The 22662-nt window shown below is 48.6% G+C and overlaps 1 protein-coding gene across 11 annotated transcripts in view; it reads left to right on the plus strand.

Moving 5' to 3' along the window:
- Window positions 1-22662, plus strand: part of TACC2 (transforming acidic coiled-coil containing protein 2) — a 205148-nt gene that overhangs the window by 173803 nt on the left and 8683 nt on the right. For 6 of the 11 annotated variants that reach the window (XM_082673176.1, XM_082673177.1, XM_082673183.1 and 3 more), the window contains 8 exons: window positions 4829-4890; window positions 5899-6014; window positions 7166-7337; window positions 8625-8765; window positions 9642-9731; window positions 15989-16132; window positions 16833-16909; window positions 20426-20469. In XM_082673176.1, coding sequence (XP_082529302.1) covers window positions 4829-4890; window positions 5899-6014; window positions 7166-7337; window positions 8625-8765; window positions 9642-9731; window positions 15989-16132; window positions 16833-16909; window positions 20426-20469 — 846 coding nt within the window. The remainder of the gene's footprint in view (window positions 1-4828; window positions 4891-5898; window positions 6015-7165; window positions 7338-8624; window positions 8766-9641; window positions 9732-15988; window positions 16133-16832; window positions 16910-20425; window positions 20470-22662) is intronic. The other 5 variants (XM_082673184.1, XM_082673185.1, XM_082673186.1 and 2 more) reach the window with 2 other exon arrangements.

The following is a 22662-nucleotide window of genomic DNA, read 5'->3' on the forward strand; positions in this document are numbered from 1 at the left end:
GCAGGATGCCCCCTGCTTCCCTGTCTCCCAGGCTTGTCCTGCCCGCTCCCAGCCTTTCCCTGGACATGGCCCCTCTGCCGTTTGCTATCAGTGCTTGGTCTGAACTCGCTCTGAGGTTACGTAACGCGGTAAGGATGATGCGGGTGCATCTCTTGCTTCCCTACTAGACTGTGTGTTTCTTAAAGACAGGAAGCCCATCTGAGCCAGCTTTGTTTTCCTTACAGCACCGTGAACACCGTAAGGGCTAAAGACAGCTTTGTGAGGAAAAGAAAATAGAAGCCTAGGCAGGTAGACAGCTTAGAGTCCACAGTTTGATCTTTGCATCAGTCAGCACCTGTGTGAGGGAGACGGGGCGGGGGAGGAGGGGAGGGCGTGTTGACAGCCCGGAAGCAGCAGGGGGTGGCTGAAGGCTAGCAGGGGCCTGGCCAGTTTGTAGCACCTGTGGTTTCCTGCTGGCTTACCTCTCTTGAGGCTTAATAAGAAACTTTTAAATGTCATAGAAGCCAACCTGAGCTCGCCATTATAGATAGGAATCAAAAGGTGTGTGTTTTGGGCTATGTGTGTGTGGTTGTACCATCAGGAACCAAATAAATACATGCTTTGTTTTTTTTTTTTTTTTTTTTGGCCGCGCCACATGGCTTGAGGGATCTTAGTTCCCTGACCAGGGATTGAACCCGGGTCCACGGCGGTGAAAGCGGGGAGTCCTAACCACTGGACCGCCAGGGAATTCCCTACATGCATTATTTTCATAATACCTTTCAAGCTAATAGGTGCTCCATTCAGTGGTAACATCTATTTCCTCATCTTTAACTTAGAACTAAAGCAGTCCACTCACTAGCTTAGTGGCATATTTGAGAATTGTTTGTTTTCTGCAAAAGTTCCACAAATAGGGAAATCTGTAAGTTTGGAACAAAACTCTAGTAAACCTGCCTCCTTAGAAAATGACTGTGGGGCTTCCCTGGTGGCACAAGGTTAAGAATCCGCCTGCCAATGCAGGGGACACGGGTTCGAGCCGTGGTCCGGGAAGATCCCACATGCCGCAGAGCGGCTAAGCCCGTGAGCCACAACTCAGCCTGCGCTCTAGAGCCTGCGAGCCATAACTCCTGAGCCCGTGTGCCACAACTACTGAAGCCCGCGCCCCTAGAGCCCATGCTCCGCAACAATAGAAGACACTGCAATGAGAAGCCCACGCACCGCAACGAAGAGTAGACCCCGCTCGCCGCAACTAGAGAAAAGCCCACGTGCAGCAACAAAGACCCAATGCAGCCATAAATGAATGAATGAATGAAAAAGAAAATGTGAATATGTGGGAAGTCCTGACCATAGTTACAGCTGGTGGGCGATGGGAAATCCATTGTCTATGTGAATTCAGAACAGCCTCGGTTTCAAGAGGTGTGGCCTGCATTCACCTCTCTAATGTACCTGGTTCCCTCCAGCAACTGGATGTAGAAACTGGATGCAGAGCCCTGTTCTCGGATTGTCCTCCTGTTACTGAGCCACGTCCGGCCATACCAGACACAAACCTGGTTGGGGTGCAGATGTACTCCCCAGAAAGAGCCTGCCCAGTGCTGCAGCCACGATTGAGGCTTTCTTACACTGAAGTCATAAATCACAGGAAAATGAAATGTTGGGTTAGAAATAATATTTGCCACTTGGACACGTATTCACTGCAATATGAATTCTCCAAGTAACAGTAATAAGGAGGAGCTGTCGGGCTTCCCTGGTGGCGCAGTGGTTGAGAGTCCGCCTGCCGATGCAGGGGATGCGGGTTCGTGCCCCGGTCCGGGAAGATCCCACATGCCGCGGAACGACTGGGCCCGTGAGCCATGGCCGCTGAGCCTGTGCGTCCGGAGCCTGTGCTCCGCAGCGGGAGAGACCACAGCAGTGAGAGGCCCGCGTACTGCAAAAAAAAAAAAAAAAAAGAGGAGCTGTCATTGGTGGAGTAGCCCTGCTGCGCCTTTTCATACGTGATTTCATTTCACCCTCCCAGCTCTAGGTGGTGGATTTCTGCACTTCCTCACGTAAGAGCGAGGGAGCAGAGGCTTTGAGCTGTTAAGATTTGCTGAGTGTTGAGGGGCTAGTTCTCGTAGGACCAGGTCTGCCTGACTCGAAGGGCCTCTTCTTTTCCGCCATGCTCTTTACGTGAGCGTCCTACAGACTTCCTTTCGTTCAGTGTAGAATGAGGATGTTGAGCTGATCGGTGCTTCCCTACCTGGGTTCACAAGAGATTCAAGTTGTCTTAATATTTCAGAAAACCTGTGGAGCTGGGTTAGAAAGATGCCCAGCTAGTTTAAAACCGCATGCTTGGGGGCTGTAATCATATCAGCTCACTGTGGTGACACTGATAACTCTCTCATTGATTTAAACCTCAGATTGGCAAAATTATAAACATTTTTCTGTGAGTGCTTGCTTAGCAAATGCCCTTTTCTGGAGCAATCTATTGAAACATGGTGCCGTGAGAGAAAACCTTGTGCATGTGATCCCCAGAGATGGAAAGTTTAGGAACCACTGAACGACAGAGCCTCTGAAACCTCTTAGCTCTGGTCTGAGACCCTGAGGGAGTATTTGCTTTAGATTCGAAGGTCTGGATGGCCATTGCTGGTCACCCTCTCTCCCTCTACACACAGCTGCACCAGCACCTCCTCTTGCATACAATAGAGAAGGGGTGTCCTTCTCAGGAGCCTAACCTGGTCTTCAGTGGTGGGCGCCGTTGTTGTCACACTACAGGCATGTAGAAGGGCCACCCAAGGAAGTTGGAGCAGTGTCTTTGTCCCCTTCCAAAAGGCTCGTCTCCTCTCATCACTTACGTTAAAAGTTTCAGAAATATTAGCAAAGAGCAGTAACAGACCTGGTCACAGTCCCTCACCTTTGCGTGACCAGCTGTGGGGCTTTTCATCTTACATCAAATCATTTTACCCTGCAAGATGTATGCGCTTTGAGCTCCATTTATGGATAAGTCGATGGGCCTAGAGAAGTCAGGGAGTTGGCTTCCCTGATCCTGGCAGTGGCAATCAGGACTCGGTTGCATCCTTCCGGCTTCTACCCAGGCTCCTTCGGTCCCCCAGCAAAGCTCCAGCCATGAGAGTCAGATGGAAACACAGGCCCCTTGCCTTCAGAACGACAGGACCCATTAAAAATAACTTCGGGGGAATTTCCTGGCGGTCCAGTGGTTAGGACTCCTCGCTTTCACTGCAGTGGGCCCGGGTTCGATCCCTGGCCGGGGAACTAAGATCCCGCAAGCCGCACGGTGCAGCCAGAAAACCAAAATAAAACAAAACTTCTGGCCTCTTCAGCTCGGGGCAGCACGTGCTTTAGTGAGCGGCCTCTTCTCTCATTTGTAAAGATGTTGAGCCATTTGGTATAACTGGCGTTACCCTTCCTGGCCTGCCTGCTGCGTGTGGCGTAGTTGAAAAATGGGGCTAAAATTGGACGTGGCTCCCCTCTCCAAGCCTCCCCTCTAAGGGTTAGAATTTAAGGCAGGGGAATGGGATTTTGAAAACCAAGTTCAGTAAGATTTTTCTCAAAAGGTCTGAGACCCTCTTGGCAGGTAGGAAAGAAGGCAGATGAATGAGCTCAGTGATCTGAAACTCCCCCAGATCTGCTGCCCGGAAACGAGCTCAGATTCCAGGTGGGACACTGAGGAGAGCTGGTAACCAGAGCCGGCACTGACGCGGGGCCCCAGGGCCTAGAAAACCTCCACGGTGACCTCAGCTTATTCCGTGCATCCCAGGTGCTCTGTGGCATTGTGGGGTGTGCGGGGGTGTGGTTTCTGTGAAATAATTTAGGGTTAAATCATGCCTTGGCGATAGTAATACCTTGGAGGAGGAAGCAGCTGATTCACTATTATCTTTTCCATTTAGACGGTCTTTAGTAGAGCAATAAAATGATAGTTCTGGGGTCCTGCACCCGGAAAGTGACAGGTCTAGAAGTGGGCCTAGAAATCACTTTGTCCTTCACTGTCCCTTGCCTTTGAAAGATAGTAAGTCTTAGTAAACGGATGCTTCTTCGTCTTCAGTTGAGGCAGAGCCTAGGGACAGATTCACACGACGGTTACAGACACTCTGAGTTCCTGCCCAGCATGTGGTTTGGCTTAGTCTCCATTCTTCCCAAGTGGTGCACAAGTCAGGGCCTTAAGGATGCATGAGGTCCTTCTGGTTGTTAATCCACAAAACTGTCTCCATTCCCGTGATCAGGTATCCAGTGAGAGTATCTGGAGTTTTCTTTGCAGCCTAAAGTCTCCGGTCAATTTGAAATAGGTCATCTTTCCATCAAATTGGACTTTAATAGTCTTTGCAGCTGAACATTTGGTTTGGACCGGCCCTGTTGGCACTGGAAGAATTTTGGGAAGCACTCTAGACAACTCGCAAAGCTTCTCTTACAGCAGCACTGTTCTTCCCTTGCTTCCGACAACTGGATGGGCAACTGTGGGTCCAGTTCCAAAATGTCACCAGGACTTGGGAAGGTTCCGTGTATCGCACGTGAGACTTACAGAGAAAAGCAACACCCGCAGTGTACACACTGTCTGATCTGAAAACTCTGTGCAAAATGCTCAGATCTTTGCCCAGTCAAATCCGTGCTTGGTCATGACATTTAATTCTCTTGGAACTCTCTCAGGCCCAAATGGCAGAAGCCCCTTTACGGTAAGGGGTTTACCAGTTGTCTGAAAATAGCTGAGTCGAGCCTCCTCTTCTGACCATATCAGAAATCTCAGTCAGTGGACACTCTCAGAAAGCTTAAAGCCTTGTTCCGGACCCCACCTGCCCAGCCCCAAACTTCTCACTCCCCCTCCCCCCTCTGGCACTCACCTCTCCTTCTGTTTCTTTTGCAGAGTTGGATTACAGAAACTCCTATGAAATCGAATATATGGAGAAAATTGGTTCCTCCTTACCTGTAAGTTCTTCTGCCTTCAGCCAGCAGGGAACTTGCTCTCCCACCCTGTCAGTTTGGTGAACTGGGACTGGGGGAGTTGAGGTTTGTCTCAATCCACTTCAGATGCCATTTTCAGGGAGAAAAATGATAGGATGCTGTTAGGCTCCCTGCAGAATTACTTCCTAGACTGAGAAGGAACTCGTCAAGGGATTTCTTTTAAAACAGGTGGAGGGAGTGGTTTGGTGGTGTCTAAGGTGTGCCGTTATCTGGTTTCTTCAGATTAATTGCTTCCTAGAACTGAAAATTGTCCCTTTGGGCAGTAAGCCTTTCCCCCATCTCTTTTTCATTTTGAGTTGTGATGATGGGCACCTGTCTTCCCTGGCTTAACATGTGCTGCTGCTGTGGCATTTGGTCCTGGACATGACCTCTTGTACTGCTGTAGTCCAGAGATGCCCCCAGAGGTGTGGAGATGCCCAGGAAGGCTTGTGCAACACTCAGCAGCCCGGACACGTTGCTCTTATCTCTCTTTCTTTGCATCATTCATAGATGGGGTGTTGCTGTTTCTAAACCACATCTGCTGTAAGTCAGTGAACCTTGATGGTGGCGTTCATCACAATGGGGCGTCATGCCCATCTCCCCCATTCAACTGTGGGCCACGCCCGGACGGGGGTCTCGCCTACCCCTCTGTTTATCCTCCGTGGCCAGCATGGTTGCCCATCCAGAGAGGATGGCCCCTAAATGCCGATGGGCTGAGCAGCATGGAGCACACCAACACCATTGCAGTCCCCCCCGGAAATGTTCCCAACTGCAGGCGGTCCCACTTTCTTCCTACACTCTCCTCTTCCCTCCGGTCCTCCTCTCCTCTCTCTTAGCCAGCGCCGCTTTCTCCTCTCTTCCGGGTGGCTGGAGAGAAATGAAGGCTTCTCCCTGATGAGTTATCTGTCCCCATTGAAGAGCGCTCTGGTTTTCGTCTCTGTAGCGTGTTTAGGCCACTGCATCCGAGCTGACGTGTGACTTTGATCCCTGCAGCAGGACGACGACGCCCCGAAGAAGCAGGCCTTGTACCTTATGTTTGACACTTCTCAGGAGAGCCCGGTCAAGTCTCCCCCCGTCCGGATGTCGGAGTCCCCGACGCCGTGTTCAGGGTACGACTTCCATGTTGAGAGAGTTACACCCCGGGGCGGAGGTCCCCGGGCCTCAGAGCACCTGCCCTGCTCTCCTGAACGCCATTCATCTGCACACACTCAGGCAGCCCACGATCCCATCTCCCTGTGTCCACACGGGCACAGAGGCAGTGGGTTTGTCACGGGCTGCCCTTTGGACTAAGGTAGCACCTTTTCACTGCTGAGAGCGGGAGCCCCTCCCATCACCTGCCGGTGCACGCCGCTTTATTGTGTAAGTTGTCCCGTGGGGAGGCTTCAGTGCCCGAATCCCACTCCCAACCCCTGCTGGTTGTATGACCTGATGCGAGTTACTTGACCCTCCTGGGCTGCAGTTTCCTCACGTGTAAAGTGAGAGTAATAATAAAATTGATCCTGTAGGGATTTTTTTGAAGATGAATTGAGGTGCCACTTGGGATAGGGGTAGGGGTACCTGTTCAAATAGCCAAAAGGAGGAGTAAAGTGAGATGCTGTAAGGAAAGCACTTGTCGCAGGGCCTGGCACAAATGAAGTTCTGATAAACGTTTATTACTCATATGGATGTGAATGCAAGCATTTGTCAGGCTCCTGTTCTGAGCTGTGTGGTGCTGGATTGGGTGGGGGGTGGGTATCATGCTAACACTGGGACCTTCCTGTCCTCTCCTACCTGCCGCTTTCACTGCGTAGGAGTGAACGCTCTTGCTATGACTTCCCGTACCTACTCCGGAATCTGCTCAGGGTGGTGGGAACGAGATGATGATGTTACTGTAACAGCAGTAATGGTGCCTTATGACTGGCACTGTGTCGAGCGCTTTAGGCGCAGGCAGCATCTCACTCGATCTTCACAGAGTTACAGTACCTAATCCCTCCCACCAAGGTGCACAGTCAAGGGGTCGGCAGTCTGCTTACCTCCAGAGCTCGTACCCTTAGCCAGTGGCATCTGTGCTTCTGGCTGTCCGTTGTCAGCAGGCTCTTACGTGGGGCTGGACCACCCTCTATCCAGCCAACGGACCCCTTGGTCACCTAAGCCCTGCCCGTGTTCCTCGGGGAATATAACCTTGGGAGTCTGGGATCGCTTGCTCTGTTAGTCGGGGCATCCTGGCTAATTTCAGTGGGGTTTCCAGTGCAGCCTCTAACGATGCGCTTTGCTTCCTTAGCTCCAGTTTTGAGGAGACTGAAGCCCTTGTGAACGCCGGGGCAAAGATCCAGCATCCCGTTGCACGAGGGCTGGCCCCCAGCCAGGAGCCACACTTGCAGGTGCCAGAGAAATCCTCCCAGAAAGAGCTGGAGGCCATGGCCTTGGGCACCGCCTCAGAAGTGATCGAAATTGTAAGTGGGGTTGGAGGGGCCCGAGATCACTGCGGGTGAGCCCTGGGTCAGCTGGGTTCTGTCACCACTCGGACCAGGCCTTCAGAGCAACACTCCCCTGGGACCTGATGTGGGTCCCTATCCCCCTATCCCGCCAGAGAAGCCAGCCTAGGAGACCCCACCCCATAATGATGAGAGAAGGTCTCTTCGTCCTCACCAATGTGGTTTTGCAGTTCTCACCTAAGTGCTTTATTTGCCTTCAGGGTTATTCATTTTCCACTTCTAGACCCTTCAGGCTGGACTGTTGGTTTTTGAGCTGCCATCAGTCTGTACCCTGCTTCTCTGTCCTCTTCGGCAGAGGGCAGAGTATGGTAGATCAGGAAACACTCTCCTTTTGAGGAACAGTTGGTTCTCCTGGGCTTTGGTGATGGGAAGTCCCTCCTGTTTATAGACCAGGACTTATACCTCTTCCCTCCCAACCCCTGTGGGACCTGCAGAGCGAATAGACCTGAGCTGAAGGCCTCACCCACGCGCCCCACACGTCTAAAATCGATCACCCTTCTGGCCAATTCTGTTTTTCTATTTTTACTTCCCCCCAGCAATCCCCAAGAGGGTATGAGGCCATTGACTTGGCGTGTTGCTTTATTGCTCCAGATTAGTAGACATTCATTTATCTCACGCATCAAGTATTTATTTAGCACCTACTGTATGTCTGGCAGGTGGATACTGGGAAAATAACAGTGAGCAAAAAGAGAGTCCAGACGGGACCTAGGCTGTCTCTCAAATAGATACTATGAAGGACTCATGCATGATTCAACTTCTGCAACCTTTGCCTTCTGATTTTGAAGTCTTTCTGATCTACCAGTTTGAGGTCATCTTTCCATTATTTAGAAAATGACCTTTACCAAACCTTCCTTTGGATGTTTACAATGGAAAGTAGGTTCTTGATGACTTACGTTTAAAAACCCCATCACCTACCTTGTCTCCTACCCACTGAGGTTCTCAAGTAAATAAGTAAAGGGTAGCTTTCCTCCTAGCAACTGGTTATGGAGTGAGGGTGACACGGGGTGGAGAGGGCACCTAAGGCTGTGCTTTTGGGGAGCGGGTTGGGCCTGCCCATCTCACGATGCCCATGATCAGCATGTGGGAATTAGTCCAGATGAAAAGGAACGTATTGGCACCTAACTGATACTCTCTTCAGCCTTAAGGCAGAGATATCCAGCCAATAGATGGGTGGTCCTTGCTTGGAACCGATATCACTCTGCTCTCCTCTATTTTTCCTCTGTGTCCTCCTCTGCCGGCCTTCAGACAGCTCCTGAGGGCTCCTTTGCCTCTGCTGATGCCCTCCTCAGCAGGCTAGCTCATCCAGCCTCTCTCTGTGGTGCGCTTGACTATCTGGAACCCGACTTAGCAGAAAAGAACCCCCCAGTATTTGCTCAGAAACTTCAGGTTTGTAGCCCACGTGTGACCTTTGGGGAGTTTGTCAAAACCTCAGTAGAGAATGAACCTCCGAACTCCAAATGCAATGAGGCAGGATTTAATGGAGCATTGCTGAGAATGTTCCAGATGGAATAGCTTCCCCTCAAAGACAGATATATGTGGTGGTCTTTACCCAGGACGCCAGAGTGCTATAAATCGTGCCATTACATGTGGAACAAACCATTTGTATTTCAATTTGGAAAATGGACCGAAGCAGTCATTTTTTAGAAGTTTTGATAGCCCCAAAAGCAGTTTCTCTGATTTATTCATGGAACCAAGGGTATTAGCTCACCATGGAGCCAGGCTGTTTATGTATACAAGGTTATCTCAGACCCCTGTTGAGATAACATCTGGACTCAGGTCTTGTATCTGGCACCAAAACAATTGTCTACAGTCTGTGCTTTAAATTTGACAGCTCAATTTGATACCCTCTAGACTGGGATGTTCAGAGCAAAAACTTAAGAGAGATTGTTAATAGTCATTTGAGATATGCAAATCCGCTCGTGGAAATTGTTGGCCGACTTGACATGAAATGAACAAAAGGAGAGAAATTGAAAGAACAGTGCATTAAAAATTCTGATCCCATTTTAAAAATTATTTCGTATTTGTGTCATACTTCCCGCCAGACATCCCAAAGGGTGATTTAAAAAAAAAAAAAGGAAATGAGACACTTATTTCATGATCTGCTGAGGTGTTAATTGTGAAAGAAAGCCAGCGCGTATGTTTCCCCGAGTACCTGTCATGACACATTCACGTGGCACATTCGTTTCTTGGATGTGGAAAACATTTCCGTCCTGTCTCGGTGCATTTCCCCTGCGGTTTGCTCATTTCCCACCCCTCCGGCAGGAGGAGTTAGAGTTTGCCATCATGCGGATAGAAGCCCTGAAGCTGGCCAGGCAGATCACCCTGGCTTCCCGTAGCCGCCAGGACACCAAGGTACCGGTTTGCTGCTGCCGTGTGCTGCCTCTTGAGAATGTTGTGTGGTCCAGAAGCTTCTTTGCTAACCATGGCCAGGCAGGTGTTCGACAAAGTATGATTTTTCAAAAAGCTAAAAGTGTAATTTGTGCATAAGTACACACTGAACACACCAGCAGGATGGTAAGGCTTGTTGAATGGAGGAAAATACGAGAAACCGATGTCCAGTCAGTGGGGTAAGGAGGCTGGAATAAGATTGCAAAGTTAGATATAAAACAGGTTAATACTAGTTAAACAGGACAGATAATTCATAACCTTTGAGGTTCTTTTTTCTTCCTATAGAAATCATTTGCTTCGCTACTAATAAAAAATAATTTGCACCTTTTCTATTTTCTACAAGTTAACATCTAATCATACTGAGACTGGATCCCAGTCAATAGTGAATAGGTGAAAACAAGACCTTCCTGAGATGTCAGATGACCCTTAGGCCAGGGTCAAAAGGATTACAGAAAAGCGGTCTTTTTCTGCAACGGGAGAGCGTAAATATTTCAGGTTTTGTAGGCATCTGTTGATCTCTGTAACAACTAACTCAGCTCTGGCACCAAGCTCTGCTAAAGCAGCACCGGACCACACGTGGATGAACGGGTGTGGCGGGTTCCGGGAAAACCCTTTTTACAGAAAAGGGCAACAGGCCGTTTGAGCCATCGCCGTAATCTGCCAACCCTTCTCTAGGGCAGAGTGTGATATTGACAAGACCTGCAGAAATTGTTTGGCTGGCTTCCAAGTTTGGAGTCATTTTTCTTAACAACTGGAATGTGTTGCTGATGACACGCACGATGGAGCGTGGTCCAGGGAGGTTCAGCCCACCCCCAGGGCTGACGGGTGCGCCTGGCCTCTGAGGATCCGCCTCATTCCCTCTCCCACACCCCACCCCCAGTTGGCAGCCCGGCGAACCTGGGTTGTCAGACCAGGACTGGGCCCCAGTGCGCTCTGTGGCCCTGAACCAGTTGGTGAGCCTCTCTGAGCCTCAGTTTTTCCATCTGCGACAAGAGGCTAATAGCAGCGAGTTTGCACGTTGCTGTGAGGACAGTAAGTGCCGTGCAGAGAGCCTAGCACACAGTAGGTGTAAGATCAATGAAAGCTGCTGGGAGGTGACCTTCACTTGTGCCTCTTGTTACCTGATGAGACTCTCTCAACATCTCTCTTCAGACAGCGGGTCCAGGTCCCATTTTACAGATGTGGAAAATGGAGCCTGGGAAGCTGGGAGAGTTGCCTGTACATCTGGGAGCCTGGGAGCTCGTTGCCTGTATATCTCAAGTAACAGCTTACTTGGCAGAGGGGCCCGTGCTCTCTCCCGTCACTTGTCCTTGGGACAGGATCAGGAGTTCATCTGCTGGCCCTGCCCTGTGGGTCCCCCACATGTGGTTTCCCTGGAACCAAATGGGGACCCCTTTCCAGAGACATCTCTCAGTGATAGAAGAAGGTCATCCCATGGGTGTCCAGACTGGGGACATCGGGTGTTTACAGGAATGTAAACACCCATTGCTGATGTCTTTGTTCTTGTGGCCAACCCATACACTTGGGTTTAATTTCCGTAAAAATGAGATTTTTAGAATGCATTAAGCAGTAAGGATTTTTTCCCCCGTTAGATTTATTTCTTGATGTCCTTGGGTAGTGGCTTAAACACAGAATGAATTGCTTGACGTTTGGTCACTATAAATACAGTTTATTCCTGTCCAGAAGTCTGAGGCAGAATTGAGCATGTTCTCAGTGGTTCCAGTTGAGTATAAAGTGTTCAGGACTGCCTGATACCCGTGCCTACTTCTCAGAGACGGCCAGCAGTTGACTTCCCGTCAGTTAAAGCCTGTTCTCAGACCATGTGTCCCGATTTTGATTGAGAAAATACTGTCACCTGAGTCTACTGAGTGTGGTTTGGAGAGACAGCCCCCGCTCCCTCCTTACGTATTCCAGAAGGGCGTGTTAAAAGAATTATTCCATAGGGGTAGAAGTGTCTGGGAGTATGAGGAACATTTTTCTCTACCATAGGAACTTGGACCACTTTTGTAAGAAGTATATTAATCTAGTGACGTTGGCCCATGGAAAATAGATGCTCTTTTCTGTAGCTCACCAGACCGAGGGTGGTCCATTTACCTGAACCCAGCTGGGTTTCTGTGGGTTTCTTGCTGGTGAGATGCTTGATTGGCCCTTAGCACATTGGAAACTGCTGATATATAGAAAGAGAAGACAGCAGCTGTGTATCCAATTTGTTCTTTTTTCTGCTCATATGTTTCAGCTGCAGGTAACCTAGCCCAGTGTTTCTGGTAGCATGGTCTTAAACTGTTGCTAACACAAAATGAAATCACTTGGAATGAAAAAAACTCATACTGAGAGGATGAAAAAACGTCATGAAATATGATGGGGGTGATTTCTGATCGCTCCTGTGAGCAGCTTCACTCGACGTTTCCCTTCAGCCTGAGGGCCGGCAAAGCCAGCCTTCCAGGCACTGCTGTGCGGTTTCCTGTCTCATTAGTCAGAAAACGTTAGAAACGAGGGAAACTCCACAGGGGCTGGGGTGTCAGACCCCTTATTGTTTTCCTTCCACACACTTCTGGTGGAACTGAATTCGGTTGTGTCCTCCTGGCGGGGGCGGATCTGACCAGGTCACTGGTTGTGAGGTGCAGCAGCCCTGGATTCACCACTAAACCAGGGTGGATAGAACCTGAGCGTTCCATCTGTATGGCTTTCCAAGGGCTGCAGGGCACAGGGATGGATTTAATTTGTGTGTATAACAGATACTGGGTATGGTCCAGTATCTGGCCTTGTGGGATTAGGGGGACCCTATATAAAGAAGGAAGGATGTGTCTGGGTAACATGGGAACAAGGATCATACAAATGGCAAGCTTTGGGACTGGAGGAGGTCCTAGAAACAGGCTCCCCTGGGAGGGAAAGGGTGTTAATCTTCAGTGTGTGATTCCTCCAGGAGTCCTGGCCCATAAAGGAAGATGCCTGGGTTGTCGCAGCATCAGTGGGAGAAGGAATCAGGTCTGGGGCAACTGTATGGTTGGTGAACAGCCTGATAGCATAGCTGCCTTTTCTCCTTCTGTGTCCGGAAACCACCCACCCCGGCCATTTAACCAGGTGATACCCGAAACCCGCAAGAACAGTCTGAAGGGCAGTGACAAAGGGCTGGCACGTGGGTTTCAGCTTATTTGCCAGTTTCAAGAATTCGTGGTTTTCGTCTGCAGCCTGTGTTGAGGTCTGAGGCCATGTCTTGACCCAGGGGGAAGGAGAGGCCGGTCGGTGCTGGTGGCGCCTCCTGTGGGGAGTGGAGTAAGGGCACGTATCAAGTGCCTTCCTTTTGTTTGCCATCCTGAACTTGAGACCCGCCCCTTGTCAGATTTGGATGGGGCGGCACCGGGCTGAGGCTGCTCTCTGCCCCACCTGGCGCCACGTGGCCCCGTCACCCCCCAGGCACCCAGCCTGTGTCCACGCTCCATGACCTTGGTCCATGACCTGATCTCGGCTTTTGGACCCTACCCCTGCGCCTTCTCACTGCTTCCCACCTGGTTTCCGGGGACCAAAGCGATCCTGCTTTGGTCCAAGACATAGCAGCTTCCCCTGAGCCTGGCAGCAGCGGGTTGGACACCAGGAGGATTGTGAGCCTGGCTGAGCGACAAGACCCCCAGCCCCTGGCTGCAAGGCCAGAAGGACCCCAGGCATGAGGTCTGCAGGCCTGATCCCGGCGACAGTGCCCCAGGGGTCCCCGCAGGGACCAAGATTTGAGGGAGTGGATCGAGAGTTTGGACGTTGGTCCCGTGCTGTCTGAGTCGTGGCCGCTTCACATCTTAATTTGTGATTCTGGTGGCTTTTTGGTTCCTCTAAAGTAGCAAGTGGGAGGTTATGTGGGAGAAACAAAGCTTAATCTAAGTCTGATCTTAAAATATCATCAAGAGACAAACCTATTAATTTCAGTTAAAAACAATTCTTGGTTGTAAGAGAAAACCAGGGTGTGTACCTTGAATTGCATTAACATGCAGATACTCTGGTAGTAATTCAAATGGATTCTTAAGTCATCATGTTTCTTTATTGAAAACACCAGGTGGCCAGGATGACCGGAGATAGTGAATTACTGTATCTGGTGGTAACCATTTGCATTTCCTTAGAAAGCTCCTTATTTTGTTTATTTTTCATCCCCTTCCTTGTTTTACAAAGGACATTAGGCAGCTTAAAGATCATTAATTCCTGCACTGGTCGTATTTTGTTTCTGCCCAGTATGATAAAGTTAGTTTTAATTCATTTTCTCTTGCACTTCAGAGAGTTGGTTTATCTTGGGTCAGAATTGAATCTCATTCTGGGAAACGATTTGGCCAAATCTTATTTAGATCCTCAATTTTTTCATCATCAGAGGGACCAGGATGAGTTGGACGGTGTCTAGGGTTCTTTCCATTTTGAAACGTTATTTAATTTTTTTCAAAGAATACATTATTTTACTTAACTGTGACAGGAACAGGTTTTTTAAAAATCCTCTTCAGAATTTTGTGTTTTTGAACTTTCTCGATAAATGTAAATACTGAGTCTTGGTGTCTAGGTATAATTTTCTGTTTACTTCCTGAGAAGTTTCCCATTTGACAAGTAGAACCTTGAAAACATCTCAGACATCAGAGATTAACGCCTACGTGGGAGAGGCTCTGCCCTGTGGTCTGGAGGCCCTCTTCTGAGAGGTCAGCCTGCCTGCTCCTGAGGGCTTTAAACTTGTGTTCTGCTCAAATGTCCTGTCACCGAAGATCCTGGCATCCCACTTGACAGGTGGGCGTGTCCCTGGGGTCTGGTACTCCCCTCTGACCAGCAGTGGTCATTCTGGGTCCCATGTGAGAGTTAGCCCAGATACTCAAGGCCAGGCAGGGGTAGTGACACCCACGCAGCAGACGCTCGCTTCCAGGACAGCCTAAACCACTTAGTTCATCGTGCATGTGTACAACTAACAGGTCCTAACTCGGTGACCTCCAGTCCTATCCATTAAGCTTCCACCTGCGTTTTCTAAGCTGTCACAAGTTCATTGCCTCGGAGGCCACAGTAGGGTAAGCATGCCTGTTCCCGTGATTGAGGAGAGAAATTCTGCTCAAGCACCTTCGGGTCACCCCCTTCCCAGTTACCATTGGTTCTTTCATCTCCTCTGCTTCCATCTACAAGATAAGTCCTCACCGATCCTTTCCCACATCTCTCTCTTTCTTCTACACTGTGGTGTTCTGTTCACGGCTCCATCTCTTCTCATAAATTTCCCAAAGGAAAAGCAGTTGCCCTCCGCCCATTACACCCCCACTGCTTCACGTCCAGTTGGACTCTAGTAACCAGGGTGGAGGTTTGCCTTGGCAACCACGACGGGCCAGGAGGTTAATGAATAGGACTGAGAGTGTGATTGGTTTGACATTTCTTCTGCAGTAGCACTAGATTGACAACCCGCTGCACTGGTTGGCGACGCTCCTAATGCTGCACTTTGGGTGTGTTGGAAATGGCTGAGCATTTGTGCGAAGGGAGGAAGAGTCAGCACAGACCTCTCCTCCCTCCCAGGAGGCTTGTGACTGTCCAGTGTCGGTCGTGGGGGCAGGGAATCACACCACTCACCGAGGGGCTTATCGGCACAGGTGGATGTCGTCAGTGATCCAGTTTTCGATTTTCCCGCTGACGCTGTAACTCCAACGTACCGCTTACCTTTTGGCACCCAGAAACTAGCTCGTTGAAGGTGATGTTGGTTGAGAGCTATGGTAGGCCTTAAGCTCTGTGTGAATTATATCCTTTCAAACACAGCTAACCAATGTCCCCTAAGTTGAAATGTGGAAAGTCTTACAAAAATGATCAGATCTGTGGTTACTCAAAACTGGGAAAACATAGAGTAGAATTCAACATTGTTCACCGTCAGGCTTTTATTTTGGAAGTGGAACCTGCTGGAAGATGACCTTGGTTCTTATGCGCTGTGCCTAAATGCCTCTGCGGCTGATAAATGGCAGTGATAAACGGGCACCAGACGTGCTTGACTCCAGGGCCTGGGAGCTGGGGAGGCGTCCGCCATTAGACCCTTTGTCAGCCGGTGCAGGTGCAGAATGATAGATTTCCGTAGATTGTATCCGGCATTTCCCCATTCATTAGTCTTAGCATTTTCTCATACTTTTGGTGTTCTTTGTTTCAAAACCATACAACTGACCCGTTCATGAGAGGATGAGTGCAATTCTCTTTGTCATAAGATTAATGTTAACTTTTTAAAATTAAAAACCATTCCACAGAGAGAAGCTGCTCACCCAACAGACGTCACCATCTCCAAAACAGCCTTGTATTCCCGCATCGGGACGGCCGAGGTAGAGAAACCCACAGGCCTTCTGTTCCAGCAGCCTGACCTGGACTCCGCCCTCCAGATCGCCAGGGCAGAGGTACTGTGGCGTGTGTGTGGCTCAGAGAAGGCAAGGCCAGCTCTGGGTGCCCTGGGAAAAGCTCCGGGTTCTGCCATTTGTAAATAAATGTATGTACCCACGTCCCACAAAGCCAGCATCTCTGGACACAGACTTTCTCCTCTGACCACTGCAGGCAGAGACAGGCGGCAAACCGTGGGTTTTGATCTTGGACACTATTGGGGTTTTTTGGGGGTTTTTTTGTTTTTTTTGTGTGTGTGGTACACGGGCCTCTCACTGTTGTGGCCTCTCCCGTTGTGGAGCACAGGCTCCGGACGCACAGGCTCAGCAGCCATGGCTCACGGGCCTAGCCACTCCGCCGCATGTGGGATCTTCCCGGACCGGGGCACGAACCCGTGTCCCCTGCATCGGCAGGCGGACTCTCAACCACTGCGCCACCAGGGAAGCCCGACACTGTTGTTTAATGAGTTTTTAGGGCCTCGTTCGAGTTATAACAAAAAAGCACATGCCTTTTAGTTGCTCTCTGTGGACATTGTGAAAGTCTCACGTTTGGCTTATTTCTATCTCATGCTTGGGGAAATCCTCTAAATACAATTATTTGGTGTAGCAGGTTTTAATTCCATATTTATTTAGTGTTTCCTTGTCTTGGTGTATGAATTGCTCAGATCTGAATTGACTCAGCTGGGACTAACCTCCTTCCTCTTCTTCTCCCTGATACTAGATCATAACCAAGGAGAGAGAGGTCTCGGACTGGAAAGATAAATATGAAGCAAGCAGGCGGGAAGTGATGGAAATGAGGTCAGTTGTGATGCTCGGGCTTCCTGGTACCTGGGGGATGCTTACCTGTGGTTTGATAGCAGCTGGAGCTGGTGTGGCCCATGAACAGTGTCCTCTGTAGAAGTTACCCGTTATTCCACAAGGTTTGTATTTTCACAGAAGTATTCTTAGTGTATTACTATTACTAAAATACCACGAGTCACATAATGCAATCAAATAAATATATGTACAAGGAAAAACACACCTGCTTCCCACTCAGCCTCTGGTTCCACACCCTTCAGGTACCTACTGTGCACCATTTCTGGTGTATCCTTCCCAGAATTTTCCATTTCTGATCCCAAATGTGTTAAGGTATCTATGTAGCCTCCATTTTTCTTCAGAAGTGGAGTGTAGAAATGTACATTACCCTATACTCTTTTTTAACTTAGCGTAACTTGGACAGATGTTTATACATCTTGACCTATTTGTTCAACAGGTGCTTGACAGTCCTTTTAAGGGTCTAACATAATTAATTTCACCAGTCTCAATTGATAAACATTGAGTGTGTCTCCCAAATGTCGCCTGAGTGATTTATTTTCATTTGCTGCCTATTGTCATAGAAGTATGACAGCTACCACACGGTAAGTACCTGCCGTGTGCCAAGCACTGTGCCTTTGGCTGGAGACACACAGCCTGTTTCTCCCCACAGCTGTCGAGGGGATGGTCAGCCCCGCTTGAAGGCGCAGAGAGGTTAGGTGACTTGACGGAGGCCCTGGAGCTTCTAGTTAACGAGAACATGGATTTGAATCCACCTCTCTGACTCTGAAAGCCAAGCTCTTTCCACTGTACCCAGCAGCCTGCCTCTTGCTTTCACTCCTCACGTGCCTTTTCCCCTTTATTTCCTTTCTCAATTCATCATCTTCTTAGAAACTAAGAAACCATCTCTGGGGCTAGAATTTACCCTTGGGATGTGACTTTTAAAACTATATTGTAAAAAAAAAAAAAAAACAAAAACTATATTGTAAGTGGCATTTTTAAAGCAATTTTGGCCCAAACCTCTGCTCTGACCGTCCCGGATTAGCACATCTTGTCCAGGTTCTAGATGCTGCGGGTCTAAGAACTGCGCGTGGCGGGGTGGAGGGGGCATAGTTCATTCTCCACACACCTGCCCTTCTTCAGCACGAGCTGAGGCAATTGCAGGAGAAGATATGGATTCGACCACAATCATTTTAACAAGACAGAAGGTCCGGCACTGTGCCAAGAATACATAATCAGCTTCATTTTAAAGTCTCAAAGTGTGGGAATAGGAGAATGAATGCATTTCTAAACATTGGTTGAAGAATTTGTACATTTTTAGTACACTTCATTGCAGTAGTGCTGTGAGCTAATTATCAAAATCATATTCCTGGCTACCGTTTTAAGTAATAAGCAAATGTTTAGGTGATCATCTCCCATTTTCTAGGTCAAATAGCATCTTCCTGAAAACTCTTCTGTTAGTTCCATCTTTCTGCTGACAGCTTTTGTGATCACTTCTGGAGCTTAATCTTAGCGCTCTTTCACATTCAAACTGAGGCCCTGTAGTTGCATTATTTTAAAATCTCTTTTATCTTTTTTTTTTTTTTTTGGCTAAGGGGAAGTTGGGGAGGGAACCGGGTGGCTTTGGTTTTTTGCCTGCACTCAAGGTGGAGGCAGGACATACGGGGAGGCTGGAAGTTCTTGTCTCTGATTCCTTTTGCTTTCCTGGGAGAAATTGTACCTCTGGGGGCTCCAGGGAGTGCTGTTTGGTAACTGGTGTGGTGGGATTTCAAGTGTCTCCGGCTGGCACAGAGGCACTAGTTTTTGGTGCCCTAAACGTCAGCCTCTGGAGCCAGACCAGGTGGAAGTCAGGCTCTCCTTTGTAGCTGCTTCTGAGTCTGTTTCTTTTTCTTTCTTTCTTTTTAAATTGTGATACAGTTGTTTTACAATGTTGTGTTAGTTTCTACTGTCCAGCAGAGTCAAGTAGAGTTCCCTGTGCTACACAGCAGGTTCTCTGAATCTGTTTCTTAACTCTGTGTCTAACTTTCCTCATCTGTAAAATGGGGGTAAGTCACAATGCCTGGAGGCAGTGGAGCCGAAGGGTTATAACAAAGACTCCAGAGTTGATACCTGGGTTTGAATCCTAGCTCTGCCACTTTGTAGCCCTGGGATCCTGGAAAGGTTCCTGAATGACCCTGTATAGCAATTCTAGGGAGACCACTTCTTTGGCCCCCAGTCTCCTAGCACTTCTGAAAGGACACGTCCCTTACTTGCTGTGGTCCCGCCTCTGCCCTCAGTGGTGGTGGGTTTAGATGGGGCAGCCTCAGAGATCCATCATCTGTGATTCAGGGGTGCCAGGAGGGGTTGTTTAAGCACAGAAAACATGAAGTGTCTCTGTGTAGGATTCAGAGAGAGAATGCAAGTGCACTCATGTTGTGGCTGCCTTTCTTGTGGGTCTGCCCTTGGGTGAGGCAGTGACCTTGGGGCCAAGGTCAAGAAGCCAGGGACAGACACCCAGCAGCTGCAAGGCCTTTAGCCTTTGCAAGAGTGTGTTCTGCTGTCACTGTCGCTTTTAGCTTCATTTAATTCCCACCCCCCAGGCCCGAAAGTCAAGGTCTAAGGTAATCCTCACTGGACCAGGGAGTAAGCTGAACCCTCAGCGTCCAGTACTGACTTGGCCAAATCACACAGCTCGGAGAGGCAGGGTCAGCTGCAATCAGGTCCTAGATCTGTTGGAGGTTAGTAGCTCTTGGTTCTCTTGTGGATTGGATAATGTAGGTGAAACCCTCAAGTCTTTTTTGAGAGTTTCCTTTAATCTTATAAACAAGGGATCTTAGTGCTTTTGTGCAGCTTCTCTTCATTGAGCCTACCCAAGAAGGTCTACTGTTTCGTTTCCTGCCACTCCCCCACTCAACAACACAGGTGACTAAGAAGTGGTCCCTGGACCTTGAGGAGCTTCCACTCAAGTACTATGATGTATGTTTTGGAAGAAGAGTCAGATAAAATGTTACGGGGTTCTAAGGAGAAATCAGGGAAGGCTTCCTGGAGGAGGTAGCATTTGAATTGGCCCTTGAGAAACAGACTATGACAGGTGGAAAGAGAGGGGAAGTGAACAACATGGGCAAGGCCATAGAGGTGAGAAAGCTCAGGGCAGACAAGAAATCATTTGTTCTCACTGAACCACTGTGTTCACGAGATGGCATGGAAGGAGGTAAGACTGATGAAGATCAGGCCCAGGTGACAGAAGGCTTCGACTGTCAGGCTGAAGGTTTGGCCTTATTTTTTTTCTCAGTGGGCAGAGGGGAGACACAGAAGGTTTTGTATAAGGGAGTGATTTGATCAGAGTCTTGCACTAGGAAAATGAACCTATTTGGGTGTACAAGAAGAGGGCTGAGGTTGGAGGGGTCCCTAGTAGTCTGTGACCCATAAGACTTGTCCTCTTAGATGGTGGTCAGGCTGTTGATATCCAGCACATGGGCTCCCGCGTGAAATTAAAAACTATTCTGTGGTCACAGTTCCAACCTATTTTCACTTCTCTTACAGGAAAATAGTGGCCGAGTATGAGAAGACCATCGCCCAGATGATAGGTGGGTATCCTCACTGGTGGGGGGCTCAGGCCTGCCCTGAGATTTCTGAACTATGGGGAGGGCTTTGAAAGTAGAGACTCAGAGTGTGTTCCTCTCAGGCTCCTCTTAGAGCATGAAGCCCTTTAGGGAGGGACCAGAGCATCCCAGAAGGTGGCTCTGCCCCAGATCAGTGAGTCTGGGGACCTCCTGGAAACACCTGTCAGCGTGTGTGTCCCTTAGCATGAATTATTCATGCCTGTGGGAAGCCGTGGCTGTCACTTCAATGGCCACCATTTGACCCAGCCAGGATGGCCCACCTCATGGGGAAAGAGATTTGGGTTGGTTACTAGGATATTTGGGTGATTTTTTTGCTCATGGGAGAGAATCAGATCTCTATAATGAAATCTCTAAACCCTAATTTAGTTTAGACACAAGTGAAAAAATACCTGACTCGGCCTTTACACAGAGGTCTAGAACAAGGACAGTAGAACACGTGGCAGTCCAGCTGCCTGTCCCTATTGACTGGTCACAACACTATTTCTCACTGAGGTTGGACACTGCCTCAGAATCCATCTTAACACAGCATCCCTGGCAGCCAGTACTGACAGATTACTTTGGCCTACAATAAAAGAAGGCCTTGTATAAAACCAATAATTGTATGCCACCATACTCTCATGTAAACAATATTGCGATTTTTATAGCTCTTATTGTACAATTTCAAAAAAGACAATGTATTATTCTTTCTACAGGATGTATTTCCCTCTACATGAGATAATCAAAATTATAGATGCACACCACTCATCTCTTCAGTTTTCTATCTGCTGCTGGCATATGATTATCTCTGCACAAAAAGAGATAGATTTGGGAATGAATACTTTCTTACAAATATAGCCATAATAAACCCATCTGAGCTCTCAAAAAAAAAAAAAAAAAAAAAAAAGAAGGCCTCATGTTACAAGTCATACACACCTGGCTCTTTTTTTTTTTTTTTTTTTTTTTGCGGTACGCGGGCCTCTCACTGTCGTGGCCTCTCCTGTTGCGGCGCACAGGCTCCAGACGCGCAGGCTCAGCGGCCATGGCTCACGGGCCCAGTCTCTCCGCGGCATGTGGGATCTTCCTGGACCGGGGCATGAACCCGTGTCCCCCGCATCAGCAGGCGGACTCTCAACCACCGCGCCACCAGGGAAGCCCTCTTTTTTTTTTTTTTAAAGAAAAAGTGAGAAAAGGCCTTTTGCAGAAGTTCCAAGCCCAAGTCTTTTCACTGATGATCATCATTGAAAAATGCTGTTATAACTCAGGGTGCGAGGTGTGGGATCTTTGTTTATTTATTTATTTGCTTAGGTCCATGATAGCAGTTTTTTAAAAAACCTTTTACTCCAAAGGACATAAGCTTACTGCAAACCACAGCTTGATGCTGTTTTAGCAGGTGACCCCTCGTCATCTCAAACGTTTGGATATGTCACACCACACCTCTAGCTTTTGCCCCAAGGTAAATATGACCACAGCCTTGGGAACAGTGAAGAAGCTTCCATTCAAAAGAACTTTAATTTTGGTTTATTATAATAAAGACCATTTCTCCCAGAGCTCAAGGGAAGCCTATTGGGGTTTTTTAAAGGATCAGCCTCATGGTGTATGCTTTCTATCAAATGAAACCTCTGTTAAATTGGTATAACATATGGATACATATGGATGAGATAAAAAAAAAAAAACCCCTTGGAACTGAAACTGCTGCTGAAAATGGTCAGAAGGAAGGATTTATATCTTCCAATACACATTGTTTGGCAACCTTTCCGCATCCTGGAGTCTTGGGACGTGAAAATGTCACTCAAACCTACATGGCTCATCTGGAAACATCCTTCTGCGTCTCAGTCATCCATTTTTATTTTTTACTTTTGACAATGACGTTTAGGCCAGTGTTGAAGAGCCTTTGTCCTGACGGCAGGCCGCCCAGAGCAACCAGATGTTCTGGCTCGGCTGGCGGTTTGATAGAAGCAGACATTCCCTCTTGAAAACTGACAGAGCCAGAGTCTCTAGTTGACATAGTGGCCTGTCCTTGTGGTGACAGAAAGAGTATTGGACTTTGATGCTTTCCACGCTGCAGGTGACAGTAGTTAGAACAGTGTTTTCAATTCAGACACAGTCTGAGGAGCGTGTGGAACCCTGACTCCAGGGATTAAGGCCACACATGCCACCCCCCTATCCCCACCCCCTCCA

Source organism: Grampus griseus (genome assembly GCF_964374135.1).
Source record: "Grampus griseus genome assembly, chromosome: 16".
Lineage (NCBI taxonomy): Eukaryota > Metazoa > Chordata > Mammalia > Artiodactyla > Delphinidae > Grampus > Grampus griseus.